This window comes from Aspergillus steynii (assembly GCF_002849105.1).
Source record: "Aspergillus steynii IBT 23096 chromosome Unknown P170scaffold_4, whole genome shotgun sequence".
Classification (NCBI taxonomy): domain Eukaryota; kingdom Fungi; phylum Ascomycota; class Eurotiomycetes; order Eurotiales; family Aspergillaceae; genus Aspergillus; species Aspergillus steynii.
In genome coordinates, this window is record NW_020194401.1 from 3,231,775 (window position 1) to 3,255,374 (window position 23,600).

Genomic DNA, 23,600 nt, shown 5'->3' on the forward strand with positions numbered 1-23,600 from the left:
TTTTCTGTTGACTAAGTAGACGGCCGCTGTACGCCGAGAGGTTTCGTGCTATAGAATCCGACCGAAACTGTGATATGTTATTCGTTGCTCTGAAGGTTTCCGCACCGGTAGAGAAGTAATTAGTCAAGAAATACACTTGAAATGAAGAACTGAGTAGTCATCGGAATTGTGCGCAATCATGGATACCGTATTATACTGTCTACGAGATTCGCATGTTCCTTGGAGTCCGCCAGCTGACAACAGCCCAGCTAAAGCAATTATCTGTCCTTGTAGGTCAGCAAAGAAAGCCATTGGCGTCAGCAGGTCGCAGATGTCTGTTGAAGATATATCGAAGACAGTTTCAATGTCCATGCATCTGACGGGCCAGGGAGATACCATCTGTATCAGCCAAACTCTGGCTCAATATACAGGCTTATGATATATGTCAGATTGAGGGACTTTAACAGCTCTAACGCTCTAACCCAGTGATGCGAAACTAATACGGACGCTCGGAATCACGCAGACTCTCCCAAAACCACCCCAGCTCTCTGTCCCCGATTTGTTCGAAATCATAAGAATCGCCCATCGTCACGTCTGTGCCAGAGCCCAGGAATTGAGAGAGTATGTCTGCAGACGTGAAAGAGCTCTCTGGGCCTCCGTATTGAAACCCAAATAGATCATCATCCACGCCCGCGTCCTCCATCGGAAGTGGCGGGGCACTGTGTGAAGATAGGTCTACGTAGCTACCGTCGGCAGGGTGGTCGGAGGGGAGAAGCGATGGGATGGCCATGGAACTCCGTGAGTCTAAGGATGTAGGGCTGCTTCGTGTTCTGCTCGTGTGGCGAGTGAATCGCCGGATTGTGGCCATTAAAACACGGTCGAGGACATCGCGACTTCGCTTTGCCTCCGGCCAGTACTCGCCCATAGCGCTGAGGACGTCCGATGAAGCTTTCAATGCCCGCATCAGAGAGTCAAGATCTGCTTCCTCGGCGATGCCCTGGGGGGTCCAGACACAGTAGAACATGACCATGACGCACAGAAAGAGGGAATGGACACTAATACCCCCGTAATGGAGGGAGTTGGCGCTGTAGAGCTGGTGGTAAAGCTCGCTGCAGGCCATGGCGCTAGCAAAGCACTCTCGAAGGGACGCCTTGTCCGGGTTCTGGAATCTAGGGTTTGGTCGGAGGACCAGCATGACCAGTTCATGATACTTGATTTCACTCAAGCGATTCATGTAGTACCAGGTACTTGTTTCCGGATGTCTCGGGATATCTTCTCGCCATTGTCGCAAGCGGGACAGGATGTCGACTTTCCAGCTCTCTGCGTCGGTGATAGCCGGCTGTGTGTATGGGGGATATTGTCGATCGACGCAGTACAGGACACATTTGATCTCGCTATTGAACCGGGCAAGCTTGAAGAGATGAACGGCGCTGGTCATGTTGGTAACTGGTTCGTTGCTTTGACGAGGTTTCGGATGCTCCGTCTTGAGCTGATCATCGTCGACGTCCAACGGGTACTAGATGAGTCAGCTCTGTTTGAAATCGGAGGAAACCCCTATGGATTACATTTAGATCGCACTGCTCATCGACCACGCCCATCGGTCGTCCCATCAGGGTGCTCAGGAGCCGATCAATTGTATAGGTGCACCAAAAGATCCGGCGGCGGACTTCCCTTTCGAGGGGCGTGAAATTACGTGCCGGCACATTTCGGTGCAGCCCCAGCTCTATTGCCAGTGCCAGTCCGTGGTGATGAAGAGTCCAGAGGTTCAACCCTGATGTTGGGTTGTTGAGCGCATACATCTGAAGAAGCAAGATGCATTGCGCAACACCCACTGAGGAAGTCTTCATGACGCCATCCACGAGCTTCATGGCCGACGCGAAGTAGCCCTCGGCCGATAACATGACCCTCTTTCGGCGCGAAAGGATGGATGCACCTATCGCGATGACCATTAAAACCTGGAACTCGTGAACCGCGGGGACCTCGGGATCGGCGTAGACCTTTTCAATGGTTTCCACATGCGACGTTTCGTGTAAAAACGGAAATTGCAGGTGAACAATGTCGAAATAAGCCTGGGAGAGCCATCGGGTATTGCTGGGATCGGAAGGCAGCTCTTTTGGTTGAGGAACCAAGAGGTCTGACGGGACGGCTAATCCGTCAGCTTTGACATCTGGGGTGGTCTTATCGGTATGGAGTCGCTTTCCAAGCCCAGCCAAGACGAACTTGGTGAAGAACAGCCCACTTGACGGGCCCAGGTAGCGCAGATCTGTCCCCGGGGTGATGGAGATCAGTCCGATTTGATCGGTTACCTCGCTAGGAGATTGAACATCTCTGGTTTCGCGGCTTTGCTGGCCAGGCGAATGACCTGGCCCAGCAGTCAAGTCGATGTTCGGCAGGTGCTCCTGAATGATGGATTCGAGCCATTTGATTCGAGTCTCCAGATCGGCGACGTAACTTCAGGACATGGTCAGTTGGCGTCCTTCGAGATGCGGATACAACACGACTGTACCTCGGAGGCCACTCGCGTGATGCCCCTGCGCCAATGCACGGCACGCCGGCTCGCTGACAGGCGCTGCAGGCTGGCGACAAGGCGTCACACTGTGGCTGTCAGTTCAGAAATATAGAAAGGCAGTGGAAGGCGTACTCGGATTTTCCGTTTCTGGCACCGTGTGCACGCGGTGCTTAGTCGCGTCCGGACTTTTCGTGGCCTCTGACCTGCAGGCCGATTTTCCATGTTCGGGTCCATCGTCTCCAGGGACTGTCTAGACTGTCTAGTGGGAGGGCAGACAGACAAGCCGGGCTCATAGTCTAGCGTCATGGACTGTCTCCACCTTGCCAACCCAACGTCGGAACGCGAGATCTTGTTTCCGCGCAGCTATATAGAAATGAAGTTCTTAGGGCTACTCAGATCTACCCAGTGAGTAAAAAGCAGTAGAAAGTAGGCATGAAAACAGAAAGGGAAAGCTGCCGCCCTGGCTAGAAAATCAAGGACGTATGTACTGAAATCCCTAATACAAAACACGCTATACGCTTGCAATCAAAATATGTACTTAAAAGAAGGGCCAAATGAAACAGATTATACAACCATCAAAACATCTCATCCCCCGAATTAAGCAACCCCAGATCCTTGTCCAGATCGCCCGTGATATCCGTATTGCCGTGCCCCAGCGAGCGCGGGTCCTGCTTGTCCGAGAACGAGAACATGTCCCGGCCGGGGTCGTCCATCGGCGAGCTGGGATAGTTGAAGTTCAGTTCGGGCTCGGGGTCGGGCTCGCCTAGTAGGTCCTGGGCCCAGTCGAGGCCGAACCCTGGGGGGTTCGACGAGTTTGGGTTGGGGCTGGGGAGGGAGAAGTCGGGTTCGATGTCAAAGTCGAAGAGGTCTGTGCGGAGGAATGGGTTTTCTTCGTAGGGAGAGTGGGAGGGGGGAATGGCGGAGTTGAAATGGTCGTTGAAGTCTTTGGAGGGGGTTTTGGAGTCTGGTTGCTCTTTTTCGGGGGAGAGGAAGCCGTTTGTGATTGTGGATGCGGTGCTGTATTTCTTGGAGTGTTGGCCCTGCGGTATAGAGTTTGCTCGTTCGGGGTTGGTGTATTGTTGTCTGTTCTGCTGGGCTCGCTCTTCGCGAGGGGAGTCCCATTGGTCTTCGGTTGGAGATAATGTCTGTACAGTTGAGACGGTGCTGAATTTCCTCGACGGTGATTCTGCGGGCTGCTGTTGGTTGAGGTGGGTGGAGTGGCTGTATTGCATGATCTTCAGGAAGGTGCTTGTGCTATCTGATTGGAGTCGAACAGCAGCCTCGATGTTGGCAACTTCCATATCTGCGGCAGGGTATATGTCTTTCAGGCCCTGGAGAACCTGAACACATCGCTGGAAATTGTGGAGACTGGCTTCGCGAACGGCCGGATTGGCAGACATGATGTTTGCCAGATGCGCAACAGCTGCTGGGATAATGACCGTCACGCCAGACTGAGGGAGGAATCGCGTGAGGTTCAGCTGATTCAGCCCCTGAATAATATGTGTGATTCCAATCGCAGCGTCTTGCATCTTTGAGCGCGCCCTGTCGGCCAGCTCGACGCGAGACCTGGTCTGGTCCTTATTGGACAAGAGCGCCCATGGTCGATGCAGAGCGCTGATTGTGGCATGGTATAGCATCCTGACCATGGCCCCGTGGAGAAGCAATACATCCTCTCCATCCTGGAAGTTGTTCTTGGATGCCGGGATAAACTGTGCATCTTTGGGGAGGGAGTTGAGCCACGTGTCAAGACGTTGGCTGCATCGGGCCAGCTCGGATTCAGACGCCTGTCTTGGGATCAAAGTGATAGTAGTCCGATTTGTCATGCCGAAAAGACACTGTGAGGTTGTGTACTGAGCGAAAAGCACCCGGCCAATACATTGGCAGAGCTTGGTCTTCTCTATGAACATAGTCGCGAGGCGCCTCTGATGGGAGACATCCTCGAGCTGACGACAACGAAACAGCTCAATAACTGACGGGTGGAAGGGCTCATAGTCAAAGTCGTCGTGGTTGAGCATGGGTATATTGCTTGTCCCTTCATTGACTTGTGTTGGGCGTCGCAAGCCCATCGCAATGAGCCGGTCCCGAGCAAACATGCACCACCAGATTCGGGTCCTCAATCGTTTGGTCCTCAAATCCATCTGAGAAGCCGGACTAGGGTCTCGATTCAACCCGATGGACTGGGCTTGAGTATTACAAACCCCGATCCAATCCCAGATGTCTCGATTTGGGTGGTTCACGTGGTCTGTCCAATAGGTCATCAAGAGAAGGGTTTGAAGAATAACGATCCGATCTTCCTCGCAATCCAACGAGTATAGCAGCTAGAAAACCCGTTAGCTGCCTGAAGCTGTTCCGTGTTTAATTGTACTCACCCTTAATCGCGTATAGAACGCACTGCGAGCGCTCTTCCTCGTGGCATACCCAGCTGCTTGCAAATGCTTCAGATCCACGAATGCCGTCGCCACAAACATCACTGCCTGGAATAGCAAAAGGCTGATGTTTCCATTAGGGTCATTCTGCGCGATACATCGTAAAAACTCCTGCAGGTTCAGCACCGGCATAAAACTGTGGACCCATTTGATATAACACCGCAGTAGTTCGTTTCGCAGCCCACTCTCCGGGGTTGAGAGAGCGCCTCGAAACCGCAGAAACTCCAGATCTTCCGGTGCTATCCGAGTGGGAAGTGGCTTTAGAAAACGGGGTTCGTCATCGAGGATGGCGATAAGCGGATCGAAATCAGGGTCGATGAGATCGCGGACGGCGGAGACCATATTCTCGAGCGGAAGAGAGGGCTGGACCGCGCGAGTCCCTAGTGTTCGCCATTCGCGCGGAGGCCGGGCATCCGGTAACCAAGGCGCATGAGTATCGTAGCCTAGACTGTTGGTTCTTTTGGGCACGCGCCCGTCTTCATATGCGTCTGCATTGTGCAGCTTGCGCTTGGCGGTCATCATCTTGACGGCAGTCTATGCGCATCTGAGGGCAAGATCGATCGGAGACCGGAAGTGTATGATGAAAGATCACGAGTCAGCAGGAATCCTCACTGTGATCGCCAGTCCGCCAGAGTGAAGTTGATCGAATCGCCCCGGCGCTAAAGAAGGCGGTGTTCGGGAGTTTCTGGCCGTGTGGGGTTTTTGCGGGCTTCCCCGCCAAACTGATAATAACTAGTAGGACTAGTCGCTGGTCTCGGCATGGCTGGCTGTTATTCGCGGGAGTTCGCTTGTTCCAAGGTTGAGCTGAGCCATGGGTCCGGAGCGGTGGTGGCGTGGAAGAGCGAGAATGACAAGAAATGCCGATTGACGCTGGCCGTCCGGAGCATTACGCAGGGGTGCCTGGGGCAGCAAATATATACTCCGTCGGTTTATAAAAAAAACCTATCAACATTAGCTAACTACTAAATAAGATTCTTGCGGCAATCAAGTTACTTTTTCTTTTTCTTTTAGGCCTACCTGGCGCTGCTTTTTGCTTTTCGAGTGGCTCGGAGTGCTGCAAGCGTTGGATTTGACAATCGATGTCGGTTCATGGTAGGTTGAAGTTAAAGATAAGAGAAGAGAGGTGCTTTTCCTGGAGCCAAAAAATCAAATAAACTTAATTTCAAGCCATGCATGCCCCCACTCTATTTGATATAGTAAATAGCGCAAATAGCAAAGATGGTATCAAATGGATAGATCGATAGATAGTAAGCATAAGCACGCGCTTGCTTGCGCTTCCCGGCCCTCTATGAAACTGGCCATCAAGACAGACAGACAAGACAAATGCTTGTTTAAGTTGTCTTTTCAACTTTCTTTTTGTTTCTTTCTGGTTGTTCTTGTTGTTGTTGAAATGCCGGAATCACTTGCTCCATCGGTTGCTCTCGTCGCCCTGCTCCCATTCCTGCTCGACGTATCCGAGTTGCTTCTTCACAAACTGCACCTTCTCCTTGTCTCCTGTGTTCTTGCCCATGTTGTCGCTTAGTTTGACAGCCGGGCGGCCGTTGGCGGTGGAGATCTTGATGACGATGTTGAGGGGCTTTGATTTCTCACCGGTGGCGGTGTTGGTGTAGTCATCTGGTTTTTGATTAGAGACTGTCAGAAAGAAAGGCTTGGGAGATATTGGCTTACTGGTAAAGAAGGTGCCGACTCCAAAGACAGGTTGGAAACCGGCCTCCTCGGCGATGGTCTTGTATTCCAGACAGAGTTCGATATTGAGGGAGTCCGAGAAAACGACCGTTTTCTTGTCTTTGATTCCTTCCCTGTCGTAGAACTCCCGGGCCAGTTTCACGAAGTAGGTAGGGTCGCCGGAGTCTTGACGAATGCCGGTGTATGCCTGAGCGTAGGTCGTGGGTTGATCCTGGGTTCCATCGTTAGAGGCAGGCGCAGCGATCGGGGGCTTGGTGCTCGCTTCGCTTTGCACTGTTGAGGCACTTGTCGTGGATGGACCGGATGCTGCGGTGGTAACTGCGCCAACCCCGGCGCTGGTGAATTCAGGTATGGGTTTCCGGAAAGCATCGAGGAATGCAGGCGTGCCGAAGGTGTCGGTCAATGCGATTCCAAGAACCTACATCGAGTTAGTCCAGTGCTTGCAAGTTTCGCTGTCGCATACATACCCCTTCTCCGAAACATCCGAGCCAGTACCGCAAGGCCAGCTCGTTGGCATTCGGATAGTCATCCGTGATAGCGGCGATGGTCATGTACCATTCATGGGCCACCGTGCCGACGGGGTTGACATCGTACTTCATCGCGAAATGAACGTTACTTGTCCCCGTGAAAACGCCGCTAAAACCCTTGCTCTTCGCTTCCTCAGCAGCCTGGGACAGTCCAGTCATCACCAAGTCCTGGGTATGATAGTCGCGACGTCGTCGTGACCCGAACTCCGAAAACACACAGCCATTCTCGAGGAGCTTCAGACCCTTCCAGTATGCCTTGTCCACCTGGCTGCCATAGTCCCAGTCCTTATCGGAGAACATGAAGTACGCCTCGCTGGTCAGCGCCAGGAGGGGGATTTCGTAGAGGATGGTGTCAAGCCAGAGACCTTTGATGATATAGTCCACGTCACCTATGTCGTCATTGCTGCCGGTGTCGTTCACGGGGGAGAATTTTATTTCAATCTGCTCGGATGGCTTGAGCCTGAAGGTGGTAAGGAAGCCCAAGTAAGCGTCGTTGAAGTAGGGACATCGTTTCTTAAGGAACGCGATCTCGTCGTCTGTGACTCGGATGTTTGCAAGCTCTGGCCAAACGGAATAATGTTAGCCTTCGGTGTTCTAAGCAGACTCAAGAAGTCCACATACTATCCATCTGTGCCAGAAGCCATTTGTAAGCACCCCGCGTCAACTTCATCTGAGGGGTCCGGTTGGTGAAGCCATATGTGACATCTGCAGATACGCGCATTAGTATCCCGATTACAGGAAGGCTGACAGAGTGCGCACTCACAGACATCAGGGAAGTACTTCAGGATAGCGCATTGCATCGTCAATTTATATAAATCAGTATCGAGGAGGGAGGAAATGCCCTCCGAACGCGGAGGGGAGCCGTTTTGACTCATTTTCGCGGTGCTGTATGAAGGCTCACGGGATAGATAGGATGCCAATGGAGGTAATTTAGGTAGAGTGAGATGTTCGAATAATGGGTATGAAGACCTCCCCTTCAGAAATAAACGACGCAATGTGCATGTAATATAGAGAAATCTCCGGCCGGAAACCTTCAGGAATGAGGGGAATCTCGGAGAAGATTAGGTTGTTTGTGCTGTTTGCACTTGGGGTCATCGGCAAGTCGACGTCATGCTATTAACAGGGGAGATTGATAAGAATTGGAATGCAGCTATTATATTTAGCTTAGTCTCTATTTTCATTGGCAAACATCTCATCGAAGATAATAGTCAACCCCAGGCTGATCAACCAGACGCATACGGATGTGGCTGCCGTACATCTACTTCCGGGGATCTAATGCAGGCAATGATCATCTTTCGTGACCCAGTCAAGTTCTACTAGTTAAACAATCTATGTATCAGTCAGACCTGTGATCTGTTATATATCTTGATTTGGGATACCCAGCTCTCGTGTAACACCAGCTATCGCAAAGAGATTCAGCAACTAGTTGGCAGCCTGAGGTTTCAGGCTAGAATGCCCCTCCTGTTTGTAAGCATGTGCAGTATGTGGCGGTGCACTAAAGTGGCGCTGTGTGGCTGACGAGTGGAACGGAACAGGTTTAATCCGCGCGCGATTCGATCCGCATCGCCATCGCCGGCCTTCAATCCACCTTCTGCCAGCCATCGCTGACACACTTCCTCATCGATGTGCCTTGTCACAATATAATTTCAAACTGCTTACGCCGACTCCTGACAGTCCATCTACCGACCTCATTACTAGCAGATCCGTGACCTCTAACCCGCATCACTTCCTGCGCCCGAGGCGCAACCCTAGCGGAACCCAATATCGTCGCAAATCGACGAATAACGAAATATGTCGCACGGCTCCGAAGACTGTGCTTCGGTACTCGAGCAGTTTGTTCACGATGTAGCGAATTTACCCGCGGAAATCAACCACTTGATGGAGGAGATCCAGGCCAAGGACAAGATTATCCAGGACTGTCGCACTATGATCAACTCTCGCGATAACAGTATCCAGAAATTCATCAAACTGAATGGCAGCTTGGCACCGAACCCGAAGGAAGAACAATATGGGAAAACGATATTACAGAATCTAGAAAAGTCGCAGCTGCTGCAGGACGAGAAGATCCAACTCAGCGACAAAGCATGTACTCTGCTAGATCGGCAGATCAAGAAACTAGATGTCAAAATCCGCGACTTGCAGAACGATGGCGTCTTGTCCAACGATCCTCCCATCCCATCCGTTTTCAACAATAAAGACCAGTATCGCGATCCTCCGAAGATCTTCCTCAGCGATTCCACCCTCGACTCCACAAACTACAGCTCCCCTCTGAACCCAACCTCTGGAAATGCGAATGTCATAATTGGCGCAACCCAAAGACTCAATCAATCCCTGGCTCGTTCAACGGGTGTCACCACGCTCGGCTCTCCAAACCACGCAAGAAGCTCCGCGCCAGCCACCCCGGCCGCTGGGACAACCCATTTCCAACAACGCCAGCGCGAGTCGTCCGCAGGCGCCGTAGAAAACAAACGCCGACGTCTCAACCCATCCCTCGGAACCCTTCCCGCCGCATCATCGAACCTCCGACAATCGTCTCTAGGTCCTGGTACACCCAAAGGGGGAACCCCAGCGTCTAGCCGCGCCGGCAGTGCTGGTCCACGCGCAACCGGTTCCATCAAGAAGGCTCTGACCAAAAAGGTCGCGCCTCATCAACAGCTGAAGAAGATCAAGGCATCCGGACTGCACGGGAAACCAGCAAAGCGCTCCTCCAGCGCCAGCGGCCGTCTCAAGATCAGCAGCACCAAGAAGTCCCCGTCCGCGGCCGGTGGTGACGACGACGAAGACGACTCCCTCCTCAGCAGTGCCGACATGTCGGATTCCGAGAACGCCAGCGGGGACCGACGAGGGGACGATGACATGGACGACGAGGAAGAGGACGAAGGCAACGAAGACACCAAAGTCTACTGTACGTGCCGCAGCGTCAGCCACGGGGACATGGTTGCTTGCGACAACGAGGACTGCGAGTTTGAGTGGTTCCACTGGAAATGCGTGGGCCTGACCAGGGAGCCTGTTGGGAAGTGGTACTGCCCGCAGTGCTCTGCAAAACTGAACAATTGATTATACCCGTGATTTGTATCTTATGGACTTAGCGCATAGGAGTTTGGGGCATTATCGGAATGGGCATTATGGAATATATTACTACCTCCTATCCAAGGAATCCGATGGCTTGGCATGTTTTAATATCTGAAAAGCTCGTTCCCTATCTATGCAAGTAGATTAAGAGTAGGCTAAGACGTGATGCACCGACTTTTTCCACTTTTTTGAAACCCAAACCCATCCCTAGATGCCACTGAGGTTTTCTAAACTTCGTGAAATGTCCATACTCTTGAGAAGACCAATCCCAAGTTCGACAAGAGACATGAAAACGCCACCGCTATGCAAAGCAAAACATGACCTGGCGCTGATGCGCACATAGTACATCGACTATAAGAAAGAGGAAAGAAAAGGTGATGATGAGAGGAAAGAGGAAGGAGGACGGGGGAGGCAGCAAGACTCGGTGCTCAGAATCAGAATCCAAGCGCCTTCTCCAACCACGGATCAAAGTATTCACAGCTTTCCGGGCTCACGGCGCCTCCGGGGGCGCAGAGTTTGAAAACGGGGCAATGGCCGCAAGGGGCTTCTGTCATGCCGTTCTGCACCAGCCGATCGGACGCGGCATCGTCGTCCCCGGCGGGTTTCCGGGCCTGCGATTGTTTTACGGCCTCGGGGCTTTTGACCGATCGGTAGACTTCGCCATTGTTCAGGGCGACCAGCTTATTGTCGAAGCAGAGCATGTCGAGGAGCTGCAGGATACTCTCCTCGCCCAGCCGCACGGGCGTGATGCCACTCTCGTTGACGGCAGAGGTGATCATCGCGACGGTGGGATAGCCTTGGTAGCCCGCCGGGAAGGGGATGTATTCTTTCTGGCCCGGGTCTTGTTTCATCGATGCGCTTCCGTCGGCGGTTTTGATGCGCTTGCCTCGTCCGTCTGCCGACGCAATTTCGAACCAGCTTTTCCGACTCACGGTATACTCGATATACCCCGCCACCGTGGTGATGAAGTTCTCGTCCAGCACGCCGTCCGTAAACCAGGCACCACCGGTGACATCCTCGCTGGGGGCCAGGCCCGCCAGCATGTACATCTTCCGGCTGGGAAACTTGACATTGTGGACGCTTTTGATGTAGTTTTTCCCTTCGAGCGACTTGAGGCAGCGATCGAGGATGGACTTGTGCAGGTTTGTACGGTTTTGAATCGCGCGGACCCAGATACCAGAGCGGCCGGTCGAGTGAATCACATTGTAGACCAAACTCTCGTCGGGGCTCAGATTTTGAAGTCTGAAGTGGGGAGGGGTAAAATATTAGCATCGCACAGGAACTGGTTGACGGGCAGAGTCGCAAAATCAAGGCCAGGCATACTTTTCAGCATCTTCGCGCGAGATGATCTTCCAGGCCAGGCGGTCATTTTTCTGCAGCAGCCGGAACAGCTTTTGGTCCACCAGCGACTGGGTGCATTGGAGGAGAAGCGCAAGGTCGGACTTGGGAAAGATGCCCAGGCCCAGCAATTCTTGCTGGTTGAAGAGATGATCAGGAGGGAACTTGGCCAGACACGCTTCGTAGAGCTTAGCGGCGAGCTCATTGACAGAGCCGCCGGACGATCCCGCGGAGGCCATTATCAGGACGAGGAAACCAGGTCGTCAAGTAGGAACACAGTCACCGAAAGGGCCTATGAAAAAGCATGTTCAGAGCAGCATCCCAATTCGAGGTTCAGACAGCGACTCTGGAATAGCCAAGCGATATTCCTCCGGGCCAAGAAGGGGCGCACGAGGGAAAGGATGATGCGCAGGTTGTGGACTTTGTGACGGATGGAAAAGAAGATGTTTTTGGCGGCTTTTTTCCAGTGCGCCCGGAAGGGTTTAGCGTCTGGCGGAGCTGTGACGGCCTCGGCGCCTGAATGCCTGATGCCTCAGGCACTCAGGCTCGTCGTTTCTCCCGGAAATTTCGAGAAGCTGCCGGCCAGAGCTTCATTAGCCCGCCGGTGATGCTGCCTGCGTCTTGTTTCTTTTCTCTTCCCGTCTTTCATCTCTCCACCCCATACCTCTCCCTCACCCACACCTTACACCATGGCTGACGCTTTGAAAGCCGAAGGCAACAAGGCCTTTTCCGCTAAGGACTACGGCACCGCTGTGTAAGAAGATCTTCTTTCTTTTCGCTCCATACCCCGCTTTTGTCGGGGGTGACTCCTGGGCGGTCGCTCATCTGAAGGACAACCTGCTGACGCTCTCGCAGTGAGAAGTTCACTCAGGCCATTGCAATCGAACCCCAGAACCACATCCTGTACTCCAACCGATCGGCTGTCTATGCCGCGCAGTCCGAGTACCAGAAGGCCCTCGAGGACGCCGACAAGGCCACGGAAATTAAGCCCGACTGGTCCAAGGGCTGGAGCCGTAAGGGAGCCGCCGCTCGCGGCCTTGGAGATCTACGTATGTCTTACACTGGTGGGAATCGGAGGTGGTTCGGCGGTACCTTTGACTAACGGCGTTCGCAGTGTCCGCGCACGATGCTTACGAGGAAGCCCTGAAGTACGAGCCCGGTAACGAGCAGGCCAAGTCCGGTCTGAACGCCGTCAAGAGAGCCATTGATGCCGAAGCCAAGGGTGACGGCGTCACCGGCGACCCCACGGGCGGACTCGGCGGAATCTTCAACGACCCTCAGCTTTTCCAGAAACTCGCCAGCAACCCCAAGACCTCGTCTCTTCTGGCCGATGGCGAGTTCATGCAGAAACTGCAGCGCATCCAGCAGAACCCGAACAGCGTCGGAGCCGAGCTCCAGGATCCCCGCTTCCTGCAGGTGATGAGTGTGTTGCTCGGCATCGATATGAGCTTTGGCGCTCCTCCTGAGGCTGCTGGTGCCGCCGGTGGTCCCTCCGGAGCCACGGAGGCCGAGGACGAGGAAATGCCCGATATCCGCCCGTCGCAACCCAAGAAGGCCCCTGAGCCTGCCCCCGAGCCCGAGCCCGAGCCCGAAGATGAGGAAGCGATCGCCAAGAAGAAGGCGCAGGAGGCCGGAGATGCCGAGAAGAAGATCGGTAACGACTTCTACAAGAAGAAGCAGTTCGACGAGGCCATTGAGCACTACAACAAGGCCTGGGAGCTGCACAAGGACGTCACCTACCTGAACAACCTTGGAGCCGCGAAGTTCGAGAAGGGTGACCTGCAGGGCACCATTGAGACCTGCCAGAAGGCCGTGGAGGAGGGCCGCGAACTGCGCGCCGACTTCAAGGTCCTTGCCAAGTCGTTCGCCCGAATTGGTACCGCGTATGACAAGATGGGCGATCTGACGCAGGCCATTGAGTACTACAACAAGTCTCTCACCGAGCACCGCACCCCCGACGCCCTCTCCAAGCTCCGCGTCGCCGAGAAGGCCAAGGCTACGGCGGAGAAGGAGTCCTACATCGACTCTGGCGAGGCCGAGAAGGCTCGTGAGCTCGGTCAGAAGAAGTTCCAGGAGGGTGACTGGCCCGGCGCCGTCGACGCGTTCACCGAGATGACCAAGCGGGCTCCCCAGGACCCCCGAGGCTTCTCCAACCGCGCCGCTGCTCTCGTCAAGCTCATGGCGTTCCCCCAGGCCGTTCAAGACTGCGACGAGGCGATCAGCCGTGACAGCAAGTTCATCCGTGCGTACATGCGCAAGGCGTCGGCTCTGATGGCCATGAAGGAGTACAACAAGGCTCTGGACGTCTGCACCGAAGCCTCGGAGCACGACGACGGATCGTTTGCCCGTGAAATCGAGCAGCAGCAGCAGAAGTGCCTGGATTCTCAATTCAGCGCTCGTGCGGGCGAGACGGAGCAGCAGACCATGGAGCGCATCCAGAATGACCCTGATGTAAGATGATCCCCCCCTCTTTTTCCCAGGAATAAATAGGTCTAATAATCCGACAGATCATGGCTATTCTGCAAGACCCTGTTATGCAGAGCATCCTGCAACAGGCCAAGAGCGACCCGGCGGCTCTGCAGGAGCACATGAAGAACCCTCAGGTGCGGATGAAGATCCAGAAGCTGATGGCGGCGGGAGTCATTCGTCTGGGACGGTAAATTCGGAGGACATCGAGGGACACGATGGAAATGAATGAATTGAGATGACAGCAACAATCTGGTTTCAAAAAGTAGTTCGCGAAATGATGCATGCTCGTGTTTCATTAGTTTAATGTTATAGCATTCAATACCGGTTATATATTTGTCAATCTATCCACCGCAATCGAGTTTATCTCGACTACACTGCCGAATGGAGTTAACGAGGGTTAGTTAGTATTAGACCGCTGACCAACCCACACAATTCTGTGGCTGGCATCCGCAGCGTGACGCCAGTAGATATCATCACGACGGATCGACCTGCAAAATTTCCATTGGACCACCAAGCGCACCGGACGGCGTCCAGGAAATGATAATCCGAAGTGGAGTCCGCATACGTACACCCACGTCTTCAGTCTACCCTATCTACGTACTCCGTCGCACAGGGTAGGCTAACTGGCCAAGTCTCAGATCCCAGACCAATCTGCGGTAGGACCCACGCCGAACCAGATCCTTCCTTCCCTTCACCAGCGGCGCTGCTTTTCCTGACGGAGGAGGTAGGCTTTGAGCCTTTGTTGGATCTGTTCCTCAATCTTACCTCTCCTGTGAGATCCACCGTGAACCGTGGACGAGGACCGCGCAAGGATGGCGCCAGGGTTTAGAGTACTCCGTCGGATTTGGGTGACGGAGTTATTTCGGAGCTTTTCGCTGTTGGTTTGGTTTACGTGGTGTGTACAGAGACTACGGAGTGGCAGATAGTCGTCTTGGGTTGGGTTTGAGAGAAGGATAAGATGTGATGGGATGGACTAGACTAGACCCGTTCGTAGGGCAGATATCCCGGCAGGGACTTGCTAGGATCTAAATCTAATCGAGACAGGGATTGATTCAACTAGCATAGATGATAGAACCCACCTAGGTGGTATTTAGAATCAGATCCCGTGGCGACAGCAACAAGAACTGGAAGAAAAGGTGGCTGGGGTGTTTGCGATTACTACAAGTAGTTAACTGGTCGTGGGGGATCTGTAGATCGGGCAGTTCGCGTGCGATGGGCCGTAGAACAGAGCGCTCAGCTCGGAGAGGAAATACGTGGTTGGTTTTTTGTTTTATTTATTATTTTTTTTTTCTCTACCTATCAGAATGCTTGACGAGAGAGAATCCCAAAAGAAAGTTAAGCCGGTGAGGAAAGCTAATAAATATTAAATCCTGGAGTGGGCGGAGCTTTGACGGCTGAACTCTGAGGGCTGAAGGCTGAAGGTTAAATCAAGCGGTGACATGATGACTATATATCTATGTAGTAGGCTGTGATTGTGTTTGTTGTTGTCATTGTCATTGTCCATTCTATATATAATCTACTCAGCCTGGGTGTAGGCTGCTGCGAACCACTTCTACCTGTAATACACACAGCAGTTCATGGAAATATATCTACCTACCGGAACCAAGCCTCAGATCCGTAATCCTAAGACCAGCTCAGCCCTTCCCTGCACGCCACGTGTCCAGACAGACGAACCGAGGGACCTGAAAAGCAGACGGAATAAACACTGTACTTACGATGTCCGCAGTACGGCTGCGTACTTTGAGGAGGGCGCGAACCGATGAAAATGCAACTCTGCATGCAACGTGATCACGACGGACGGACGGACTAGGAGGCGATAGTCTGGGGGATTGACAAATGAGAAGGAGGAACTGGCAGTTCCGAGGACCAGGACAGGGGCGAGGAAAAAGAAACCTAAGGAACGACTCCATCGGGCTAAAGACTAACGAGACGGACTAGTGGGGGACTAGAGGAGCCTCCAGGGATGGCCGAATAGGAGAGGGACAAACCAAATACTACCGAGGTACGGAGAGGAACTATTGACTAGTTAATTACGATTATATTATATTATATATTCTATGAGATGGTCAGATTATACTTCGTAATACGGAATGGGGCCCTGGATGTGGCGCGGCCAGATCCGGTGGCGGTGCAGAGATCGCAGATGAAATGCCAGGATTGTCGGCACTATTTGTTCCCGGTTTTGTAGGAGTCCAGAGGAGTCCAGAGAATATGGCATGTTATCCTCAAATCAATAGGGAAATGCGACACATCCTCGTACACCTCCCTGATCCTCCGTCCCGGCCATTCTATCGGACGCAGGAGAATTCATCGACGATGCCCCGGTGGAGCTGAATTAAATATTAACTCCACGCCGATGGATCGACTTCCGGTTCCTTTTTTTTTTCTCTTTTTCTTTTCTTTTTCTGGCTGGGCTCCATCCGCCGATTTACGTCACGACCGGAGCCGATCTTTTCGCTCTTCCTCGTCCTTTTCCTCATCTGCAATTAATTCCCCTTCTTTTCTTTTGTGACTGGAACGCGCCACTTGGACTTCTTTTCTCAGTTTCTCTCTCCCGCTCTCTGTTCCTTTCCTTCTCTTCCAACCCTTCGTGCCATCCCGACTTCATCTCCGTCCTCCGTCCTCTCCCTCCTCTCACCAGCCACGGAGTCCGCTTGACGCAAGTGGCTTCATCCATTGAGCTGCCAATTCCCAGTGTGCGGCCGTCACCCCGACCTTCTCTCTGTCTCGTCATCCGGTAAGAAGCTGAACAAAAGGGACCCCCTCTTTCCTGTTTTTCCTATTTTTTTTTTTCTTCCCGTCTCCTTTTCCCCTCTCCCGGTGATGATGTTTGTACCCTCAATCCTCAACCAGCCACCTCTCCCCACTGCGGAGACTCCGAAGGCAACCATCTTAACTATACTCGACTAAGCGCCAACTCATTTCCGAACTGCTTTTGCCTTTTCCCCTCCAGCCCTGTCGCCCCATTCCCTTTGTAGCTCTTCCATTGTCCTTTCCATTCCATTTCTATCCCCCTCTTGTTTCCGCCCTGGCCATTGACTCCGAGACACACCCGTCCACGTCACCGCCTAAGATCTGACCAGACCACCTTCTAGATTCTCTCGCCTGGGGTTCTTGTAGCTGGTGATCTTCCTCACCTCAGGCTGGTCACCCCCCCCGAAGACAGCCATGGCGTCGCTCGAAGTAGAAGATTACAAACGGGAATTGAGGCAACAGGGTGCCATTGAGGCGGCCGAAGAGGCCCCTCAAGATCCCAAAGCTGCCGAGGCCGCTGAGCAGGTGCTGGTCGAAGAAACCCGGAAGGCTGGCATGCCCGCCTACCAATTCGATCCGAATGCCTCCCCCGAAGAAAAGGCTGCCGCCGCCGAAGCTGTAAGTGTTGCTCACGCCGGGTTGGGGGGAGTTGGCTAACCTCGTGTTTTCGCTCCGAAGCGGGTACCACCCGGGTTTCATCGCGACAAGAAGCCGAAAGGCATGGCAATTATCACAGATAAGGTATGTACTCTGAGGGCGGTGCCTGGCAACTCCTGGGGTGTTAAGGCTGCTGGTGAATTGCGGTTTCCTAACCTGTCGATGTGATCATTCTAGAATGACGGTACCCCCGACGACTACGATCTACCCCCGCCCAAAACCGCGAATGAAATCGAAAAAGACTCCAAAGAATCCTCCGACGGGGCAACGGAAGAGGGTGGGATGAATGAAGACATGCGATGGGCGCGGGACCGAACGGGCTGGGCACCGCAGTTCGTGCAGGTTCCGACCGAGGAAGAAGAAGCCGAAGGAACGCTGCTCGATCACCAGGATTTCCTGGAAGGCAAATTGGACGACAAGTTCTTTGGGGGTATGTGGACCATGCGAATTTTCGGGCAGGGTGTCGGATGCTAACCGTCGGTAGATTGGTATCACAATGCCGGGGTCATCGTGTTCGCCTGTCTGGCCTCGTGGGTTGTCGCCGTGCTCGGCGGTGGTCTCGGCTGGATCTTCCTCGTCATGGCCGCCTGTAGCACGTACTACCGCACGTCCATCCGGCGAGTTCGGCGCAATTTCCGCGATGACATCAACCGTGAAATGGCCAAGCAGCGCTTGGAGACCGACACCGAGAGTCTGGAATGGATCAACAGTTTCCTGGTCAAATTCTGGCCCATCTACGCGCCGGTCCTGTGCGACACCATCATCAACTCCGTGGACCAGGTGCTCAGCACCTCGACGCCCGCCATGTTGGACAGTCTTCGCCTGAAGACCTTCGTTCTCGGTACCAAGCCTCCGCGGTTGGAGCACGTCAAGACGTACCCGAAGACCGAGGTGGACACCATCATCATGGACTGGAAATTCAGCTTCACTCCCAACGATGTCATGGATCTGACGGCGCGCCAGCTGAAAAACAAGATCAACCCCAAGGTGGTCTTGGAGGTTCGCCTGGGTAAGGGTGTCGTGAGCAAGGGCTTGGATGTGATCGTGGAGGACATGGCGTGTAGCGGCCTCATGCGAGTCAAGATGAAGCTGCAGGTCCCCTTCCCCCACATCGAGCGTGTGGACGTCTGCTTCATGGAGCGCCCGGAGATCGACTACGTTTGCAAGCCCCTGGGTGGTGATCACCTAGGTTTCGATATCAACTTCATCCCCGGTCTGGAGTCTTTTATCAAGGACCAGATCCACAACAACCTGGGTCCGATGATGTACGCCCCCAACGTCTTCCCCATCGAGATCGCTAAGATGCTGGCTGGAAACCCCGTCGACCAAGCCATCGGTGTGGTTGCCGTGACCCTCCACGGGGCGCGTCAACTCAAGAACCCCGACAAGTTCTCGGGCACGCCCGACCCGTATGCCGTCGTGTCTTTGAACAGCCGTACCGAGCTCGGCCGGACCAAGACCATCTATGACACGGACAGCCCGCGATGGAACGAAACGATCTACGTTATCATCACCTCGTTCTCGGATTCCTTGACCATCCAACCGTTTGATTGGAACGAGTTCCGAAAGGATAAGGAGCTGGGTACGGCAACGTTCGCCTTGGACCGGCTCGAGGAGGAGCCCGAGCACGAGGGCATGTTCCTGGAGGTCATGGCCAGCGGCCGGTCTCGCGGTTCCATCCACGCGGATATCCGATTCTTCCCGGTCCTCGGGGGAAGAAAGATGGAGGACGGCGAGAGCGAGCCGCCCCCAGAGCTGAACACGGGTATTGCTCGCTTCACCGTGGAGCAAGCCAAGGATCTGGACGGCACCAAGAGTATCGTTGGACAGCTGAACCCCTACGGAGTTCTCCTGCTGAACGGCAAGGAAATCCACATCACCAAGAAGCTGAAGCGTACCAACAACCCGATCTTCCAGAACGCGTCCAAGGAATTCCTCGTCACCGACCGGAAGAGCGCTCGCCTGGGCCTGGTCATCAAGGATGACCGGGATCTTGCGCGAGACCCGATCCTGGGCACCTACCAGATCAAGATGAACGACATGCTCAAGATGATGGAGCAGGGCAAGGACTGGTTCCATCTGCATGGAGCCAAGACGGGTCGCGCCAAGCTCACGTTTCAATGGAAGCCCGTCGCCCTGGGTGGCATCTCCGGCAGTTCTGGCTATGTGGATCCCATCGGTGTCATGCGCTTCCACTTCCAGCGCGCCGAGGACCTGCGCAACCTGGAGAAGATGGGCAAGTCTGACCCGTACGTTCGGGTGCTGCTTTCTGGATACATGAAGGCCCGGACGGTGACGTTCAGGAACAACCTGAACCCTGACTGGGACGAGGTGGCTTACGTGCCCATCCACAGCCCCCGCGAGAAGCTCACCCTCGAAGTCATGGATGAGGAAAGCATCAACAGCGACCGGTCGCTGGGATCGGTGGAGATCTCGGCGGCTGACTACGTCCGGGAGAATGAACAGGGCGAATTCGAGGTCGACGACGAGAAGCAGCTGATCTCGAGCGGCCTCCGCATCGGCAGAGGTCCCGTCAAGGGGAAACTGTTCTACACCGTCGCCTTCTATCCCACCATCCCGGTTGTCAACCCCGAGGATGACGCCGAGGAAGAGGGAATGGATGACCTCAACGGCGACGGAGAACATGACGAGATCCCGAGAAAGAGCGTCGAGTCCCGGCGCCGCAATGGCCACGTCAAGACCGCCAGTACGGACTCCAAGGCATCCCAGAAGGCCAACGGTACATCCCAGCCACCCACTCCCTTGCCGCCGAATACCCCGGGGCCAAACACCCCGGGCCGCAGCAGCTTCGAATCGGGCGTCTCCAAGCCGACGACATCCAAGGATTCGGAGGTCATGTCTATCAAGTCACTCGACATCCCGAAAACCTTCATCTCGGCCGAAGAACTCTCCAGCTACGGTACTCTCCTCTCCCCAAAGGCACGTGCGCCTAGACTTCTACAATTGCTAATTCCCCGCAGAATCCGGATTCTTGGTCTTCAAGTTCCACGAAGTTCAACTTTCCCGTCACAATGTGCAGGTTGAAGTGGTGATGGACGACCACATGTTCGCGGCCTATTCGTCCCCCAAGCTTCGTTCCAAGTCCGCCCAGATAGAAGACAGTATGTTTGACCCGTTGTGACCGAAGACCAAGAAAATTGAGCTAACAGCCTGCAGTTGGAGATGCTTTCGTTCGTGAACTGGAGTTTTCGAAGATCACTCTCCGGATCGTGGACAAGAACAGCGCCAAGGACGACAGCGACGAACACACCGTGGCGAAGTTGACGGGCGATACGTTGACGACCCTCCAGCGCATCTTATACACCCCCACCGAGCTTGCGCTCCGGTCCAGCGATGGGGAAGTCAGCAAGGTCACCGTCAGTGCTCGATACATCCCGGTGACCATGAAGCTCGACCCGACCGAGAGTATCAACAACATGGGTACTTTGCGGGTGGATGTCCTGGACGCCGCCGAGCTTCCGTCCGCCGACCGCAACGGCTTCAGTGATCCGTACTGCAAGTTCCGTCTCAACGACAAGGAGGTCTTCAAGACCAAGGTGCAGAAGAAGACTCTGCATCCGGCCTGGAACGAATTCTTCGAGGCCCCGATCACGTCCAAGATCGGCGCCGACTTCCGGGTCGATGTTTACGACTGGGACTTCGGCGACAAGGCGGACTACCTGGGCGGAACCCCGATCGACCTCGGCGTCCTGACGCCGTTCCAGAGCAAGGAGGTGTCGTTGGTCCTGGACGGCAAGTCCGGCGCCATCCGTCTGAAGATGCTGTTCAAGCCAGCCTACGTCATCCGGTCCCGACAGGGATCCTCTACGTTCTCCGGCACCTTTGCCACTCCCGGCAAGATTGTGGGAGCCCCCGTCAAGGGAGTGGGATTTGTTGGCGGCAATGTCATCAAGGGCGCTTCGTTCCTGAAGCACGGCATCATGTCTCGATTCCGCGGAGACGATGCATCCAGCATCCATGAAACCGAGGAGCCGGAAGACAGCCCGCAGGCCGAGACGAGTCCCACGGCGGCGCCTTCGCTGACGGTGGACGGCAGCACTCCGCCCAGCGCCAGCCCCATCAGTAACAACAACTTGCAGCACGCGCGCTCGCGCAGCGTGGTGTCGCACTACGGCGATCGACTTGGAATCGGAGGCGGCTCCGGCAAGGGCGAGACGGGCACGGCCACGATCACGGTGGTCTCGGCCAGTGACTTCCCGCCGTCGACCAACGTGCGGGTGTTCGTCAAGGCCCTCGGGCCCAAGGGGGCGAAGGAGGTTCTCAAGAGCAAGGCGCACAAGGCCAGCGGGACGGCACCGGTGATGTTCGACGCGTCGCACGAGACGTGCCGGGTGCACAACACGACGGCGGATGCGCAGTATCAAATCCGGGTGGTGGACCATTCCACCTTTGGCTCGGACAGCGTGCTGGGCGAGACGCTGTTCTTCGTGGACGACCAGGGCTCCGTGGCCGGCCAGGACAAAGCGGTCAAGGTCGGCAGCGGCACGGTGTCGATTCGGTCGAGTTTCTCGGGCACCGAATCGAACCTGCGGCCGTCGACGTCTCACTCCAACAACGGGGATGCGGCATCCGAATTGATGGACAGTCCGGATTCGAAGAAGACCGGCCGACGCAGTTTCCTTGGCAAGCGGAACGTGAGCGGCGCTTAGATGTAACCACTCCATTGTCTAATGTCTTGATGACGAATTTCATTCTGTCTGTGTCCAGCCAGGTCTTGTTTCTCCTTTACTCTCTGGTCTGTTCTTTTACTCATCTCTGTTCTTTATTTTATTTGGTTTTTACCCTCACGATTTTCTTTGGGCACCAATGTGACGTGATATCATTGCTTTTGCTTTAGCGTAGTAGCGGCTAGTTGGATAGACCTGCCAGGTCAGATCTGGGAGGCAAAATGCAATGCAATGATTGACTCCGGTTTTATTCAACATGCGGTGTATAGTCGTACAAGTAGGACGAGTAGACCTAGGTGGTATAGTGACTAGCATGTAACCAGGGGGGTAGGTAGCTCAACGCCGAACCGGTAACACAGACTCCGGATAGGATGGAGGGGATTGTACACCGCTTGTCGGTTGGTTCCATAGGCTAGGTAGGCAGTTAGACTTTCGACATGTTCTAACTTCTAGACACCAGACTAGACAGACGAGGGGCAGGCTGAATGACAGGTCTTATCCGTTTTCCGAGGCTGCGGTGCGGTGTACGCAGTACGTTGGGTGGGCTTGCTGGTTCGAACTATTGAACTTTTACTTACTCGGTATATACATATGGACATGTATAGCACATGGTTTTATGTATGGAATAGGTAGGTGGGATGTCTTATGTCTCGGGGAAGGGGATGGATTGGATTACGGAGTACGGAGGACTAACACTAGGAGTCGGAGTAAGTAGGGGTAGTAAGGGTAAGGGTAAGGATAAGGCCGGAAAGAAGGAAGGTACTTGGAACGAGATGAACTACTGCGTGTATGTCTGCCCTACCGACCTATAGTGTAGTATAGATCCACTTGACAGTTGGTTTCAGGAGGGGTTAGTCGGAGGGGTTAGTCGGAGGGGTTAGGTAATACGGAGGTATATACTTACGGAGTAGCTAGGGGATATAGTACTAGTATGGTAGGTAGGTACTATGTATAGTTTTAGTTTTATAAAAGGGAGATCATCTTAGCGAGAGCTAATCACTATCCTATTACCAGTCCTCCCCTTATGTATTTGGATTGAGTTGTCGAGTTTCGTGTTTCCAGTTTACGGTTTACTACCTACCACGGAGAGATGGAGAGATGATGATCGATCGATCGAGCGATGAATGACAGTTGTCAAGTCTGCAAGTCAGTCAGTCTGCGGGGTGTCTGTACGCATGCACATGTGCCTGTTTCTGTGTCCTTCAGGCAGGAATTATATTGCATGGTGACCCGATCCAAACAGCGAGACACTAGATTTCGGGAATGGACGCGCATTATTTATAGAGCGACTCCGAGGAGGCTAATTTATAAAGCTTACTGGTCGGAAATCGGATAGAACGAAAGTTAGTGTGGAATGCGTAGAAGAAAAGGAGAAGCGCTAGCGTTCAGACCATTCCGTAATTCCATATACTGTTACCTCCGGAGGGAAGTTCAAGTAGAACTCAATTAGATTTACGGAGTATAAGACGTAATTAAGAAAATCCAACAGGGGCAA

At 53.9% G+C, this 23,600-nt stretch overlaps 7 protein-coding genes across 7 annotated transcripts; 3 read left to right on the forward strand and 4 right to left on the reverse strand.

Moving 5' to 3' along the window:
* Positions 1 to 475: 475 nt before the first annotated feature.
* Positions 476 to 2,722, reverse strand: P170DRAFT_510151 (Zn(II)2Cys6 transcription factor; the record flags this gene model as incomplete). Its single annotated transcript, XM_024854748.1, has 4 exons — positions 476 to 1,495; positions 1,545 to 2,430; positions 2,486 to 2,574; positions 2,621 to 2,722. The coding sequence occupies 4 exons, from the start codon at positions 2,720 to 2,722 to the stop codon at positions 476 to 478; spliced, it is 2,097 nt and encodes a 698-aa protein (XP_024704928.1).
* A 122-nt stretch (positions 2,723 to 2,844) lies between these two features.
* Positions 2,845 to 5,728, reverse strand: P170DRAFT_384784 (transcription factor domain-containing protein). Its single transcript, XM_024845689.1, has 2 exons — positions 4,858 to 5,728; positions 2,845 to 4,806 (listed from the first exon to the last, which is right to left on the reverse strand). The coding sequence occupies exons 1-2, from the start codon at positions 5,434 to 5,436 to the stop codon at positions 3,064 to 3,066; spliced, it is 2,322 nt and encodes a 773-aa protein (XP_024704929.1). The 5' UTR covers positions 5,437 to 5,728; the 3' UTR covers positions 2,845 to 3,063.
* Positions 5,729 to 6,080: 352 nt separating this feature from the next.
* P170DRAFT_384786 (nicotinate phosphoribosyltransferase) lies at positions 6,081 to 8,119 on the reverse strand. The gene is made up of 5 exons (XM_024845690.1): positions 7,891 to 8,119; positions 7,749 to 7,832; positions 7,068 to 7,687; positions 6,583 to 7,018; positions 6,081 to 6,528 (listed from the first exon to the last, which is right to left on the reverse strand). The coding sequence occupies exons 1-5, from the start codon at positions 8,000 to 8,002 to the stop codon at positions 6,314 to 6,316; spliced, it is 1,467 nt and encodes a 488-aa protein (XP_024704930.1). The 5' UTR covers positions 8,003 to 8,119; the 3' UTR covers positions 6,081 to 6,313.
* A 618-nt stretch (positions 8,120 to 8,737) lies between these two features.
* P170DRAFT_437205 (putative PHD finger domain protein) lies at positions 8,738 to 10,299 on the forward strand. Its single transcript, XM_024849310.1, has one exon. It carries the CDS (start codon positions 8,919 to 8,921, stop codon positions 10,182 to 10,184), a length of 1,266 nt encoding a protein of 421 aa, XP_024704931.1. The 5' UTR covers positions 8,738 to 8,918; the 3' UTR covers positions 10,185 to 10,299.
* Positions 10,300 to 10,312: 13 nt separating this feature from the next.
* P170DRAFT_437206 (RPC34 RNA polymerase subunit family protein) lies at positions 10,313 to 11,958 on the reverse strand. The gene is made up of 2 exons (XM_024849311.1): positions 11,523 to 11,958; positions 10,313 to 11,441 (listed from the first exon to the last, which is right to left on the reverse strand). The coding sequence occupies exons 1-2, from the start codon at positions 11,774 to 11,776 to the stop codon at positions 10,634 to 10,636; spliced, it is 1,062 nt and encodes a 353-aa protein (XP_024704932.1). The 5' UTR covers positions 11,777 to 11,958; the 3' UTR covers positions 10,313 to 10,633.
* Positions 11,959 to 12,482: 524 nt separating this feature from the next.
* On the forward strand, positions 12,483 to 14,384 carry sti1 (Hsp90 cochaperone STI1). Its single transcript, XM_024842700.1, has 2 exons — positions 12,483 to 13,988; positions 14,045 to 14,384. Exons 1-2 carry the CDS (start codon positions 12,879 to 12,881, stop codon positions 14,195 to 14,197), a joined length of 1,263 nt encoding a protein of 420 aa, XP_024704933.1. The 5' UTR covers positions 12,483 to 12,878; the 3' UTR covers positions 14,198 to 14,384.
* A 2,790-nt stretch (positions 14,385 to 17,174) lies between these two features.
* On the forward strand, positions 17,175 to 22,087 carry P170DRAFT_475926 (putative membrane bound C2 domain protein (vp115); the record flags this gene model as incomplete). Its single annotated transcript, XM_024853300.1, has 6 exons — positions 17,175 to 17,378; positions 17,439 to 17,501; positions 17,595 to 17,847; positions 17,902 to 20,337; positions 20,399 to 20,539; positions 20,595 to 22,087. The coding sequence occupies 6 exons, from the start codon at positions 17,175 to 17,177 to the stop codon at positions 22,085 to 22,087; spliced, it is 4,590 nt and encodes a 1,529-aa protein (XP_024704934.1).
* Positions 22,088 to 23,600: the final 1,513 nt, after the last annotated feature.

Coding starts and splice junctions, on each gene's coding strand:
- P170DRAFT_384786 (XM_024845690.1), bottom strand. CDS start 8,002: ATGAGTCAAAACGGCTCCCCTCCGCGTTCGGAGGGCATTTCCTCCCTC. Junction 7,688..7,748: donor GCTTCTGGCACAGATGGATA/GTATGTGGACTT, acceptor CCGTTTGGCCAG/AGCTTGCAAACATCCGAGTC. Junction 6,529..6,582: donor AGTCGGCACCTTCTTTACCA/GTAAGCCAATAT, acceptor ATCAAAAACCAG/ATGACTACACCAACACCGCC.
- P170DRAFT_437205 (XM_024849310.1), top strand. CDS start 8,919: ATGTCGCACGGCTCCGAAGACTGTGCTTCGGTACTCGAGCAGTTTGTT.
- P170DRAFT_384784 (XM_024845689.1), bottom strand. CDS start 5,436: ATGATGACCGCCAAGCGCAAGCTGCACAATGCAGACGCATATGAAGAC. Junction 4,807..4,857: donor CGTTCTATACGCGATTAAGG/GTGAGTACAATT, acceptor CGGGTTTTCTAG/CTGCTATACTCGTTGGATTG.
- sti1 (XM_024842700.1), top strand. CDS start 12,879: ATGCAGAAACTGCAGCGCATCCAGCAGAACCCGAACAGCGTCGGAGCC. Junction 13,989..14,044: donor GCATCCAGAATGACCCTGAT/GTAAGATGATCC, acceptor ATAATCCGACAG/ATCATGGCTATTCTGCAAGA.
- P170DRAFT_437206 (XM_024849311.1), bottom strand. CDS start 11,776: ATGGCCTCCGCGGGATCGTCCGGCGGCTCTGTCAATGAGCTCGCCGCT. Junction 11,442..11,522: donor TCGCGCGAAGATGCTGAAAA/GTATGCCTGGCC, acceptor TCCCCACTTCAG/ACTTCAAAATCTGAGCCCCG.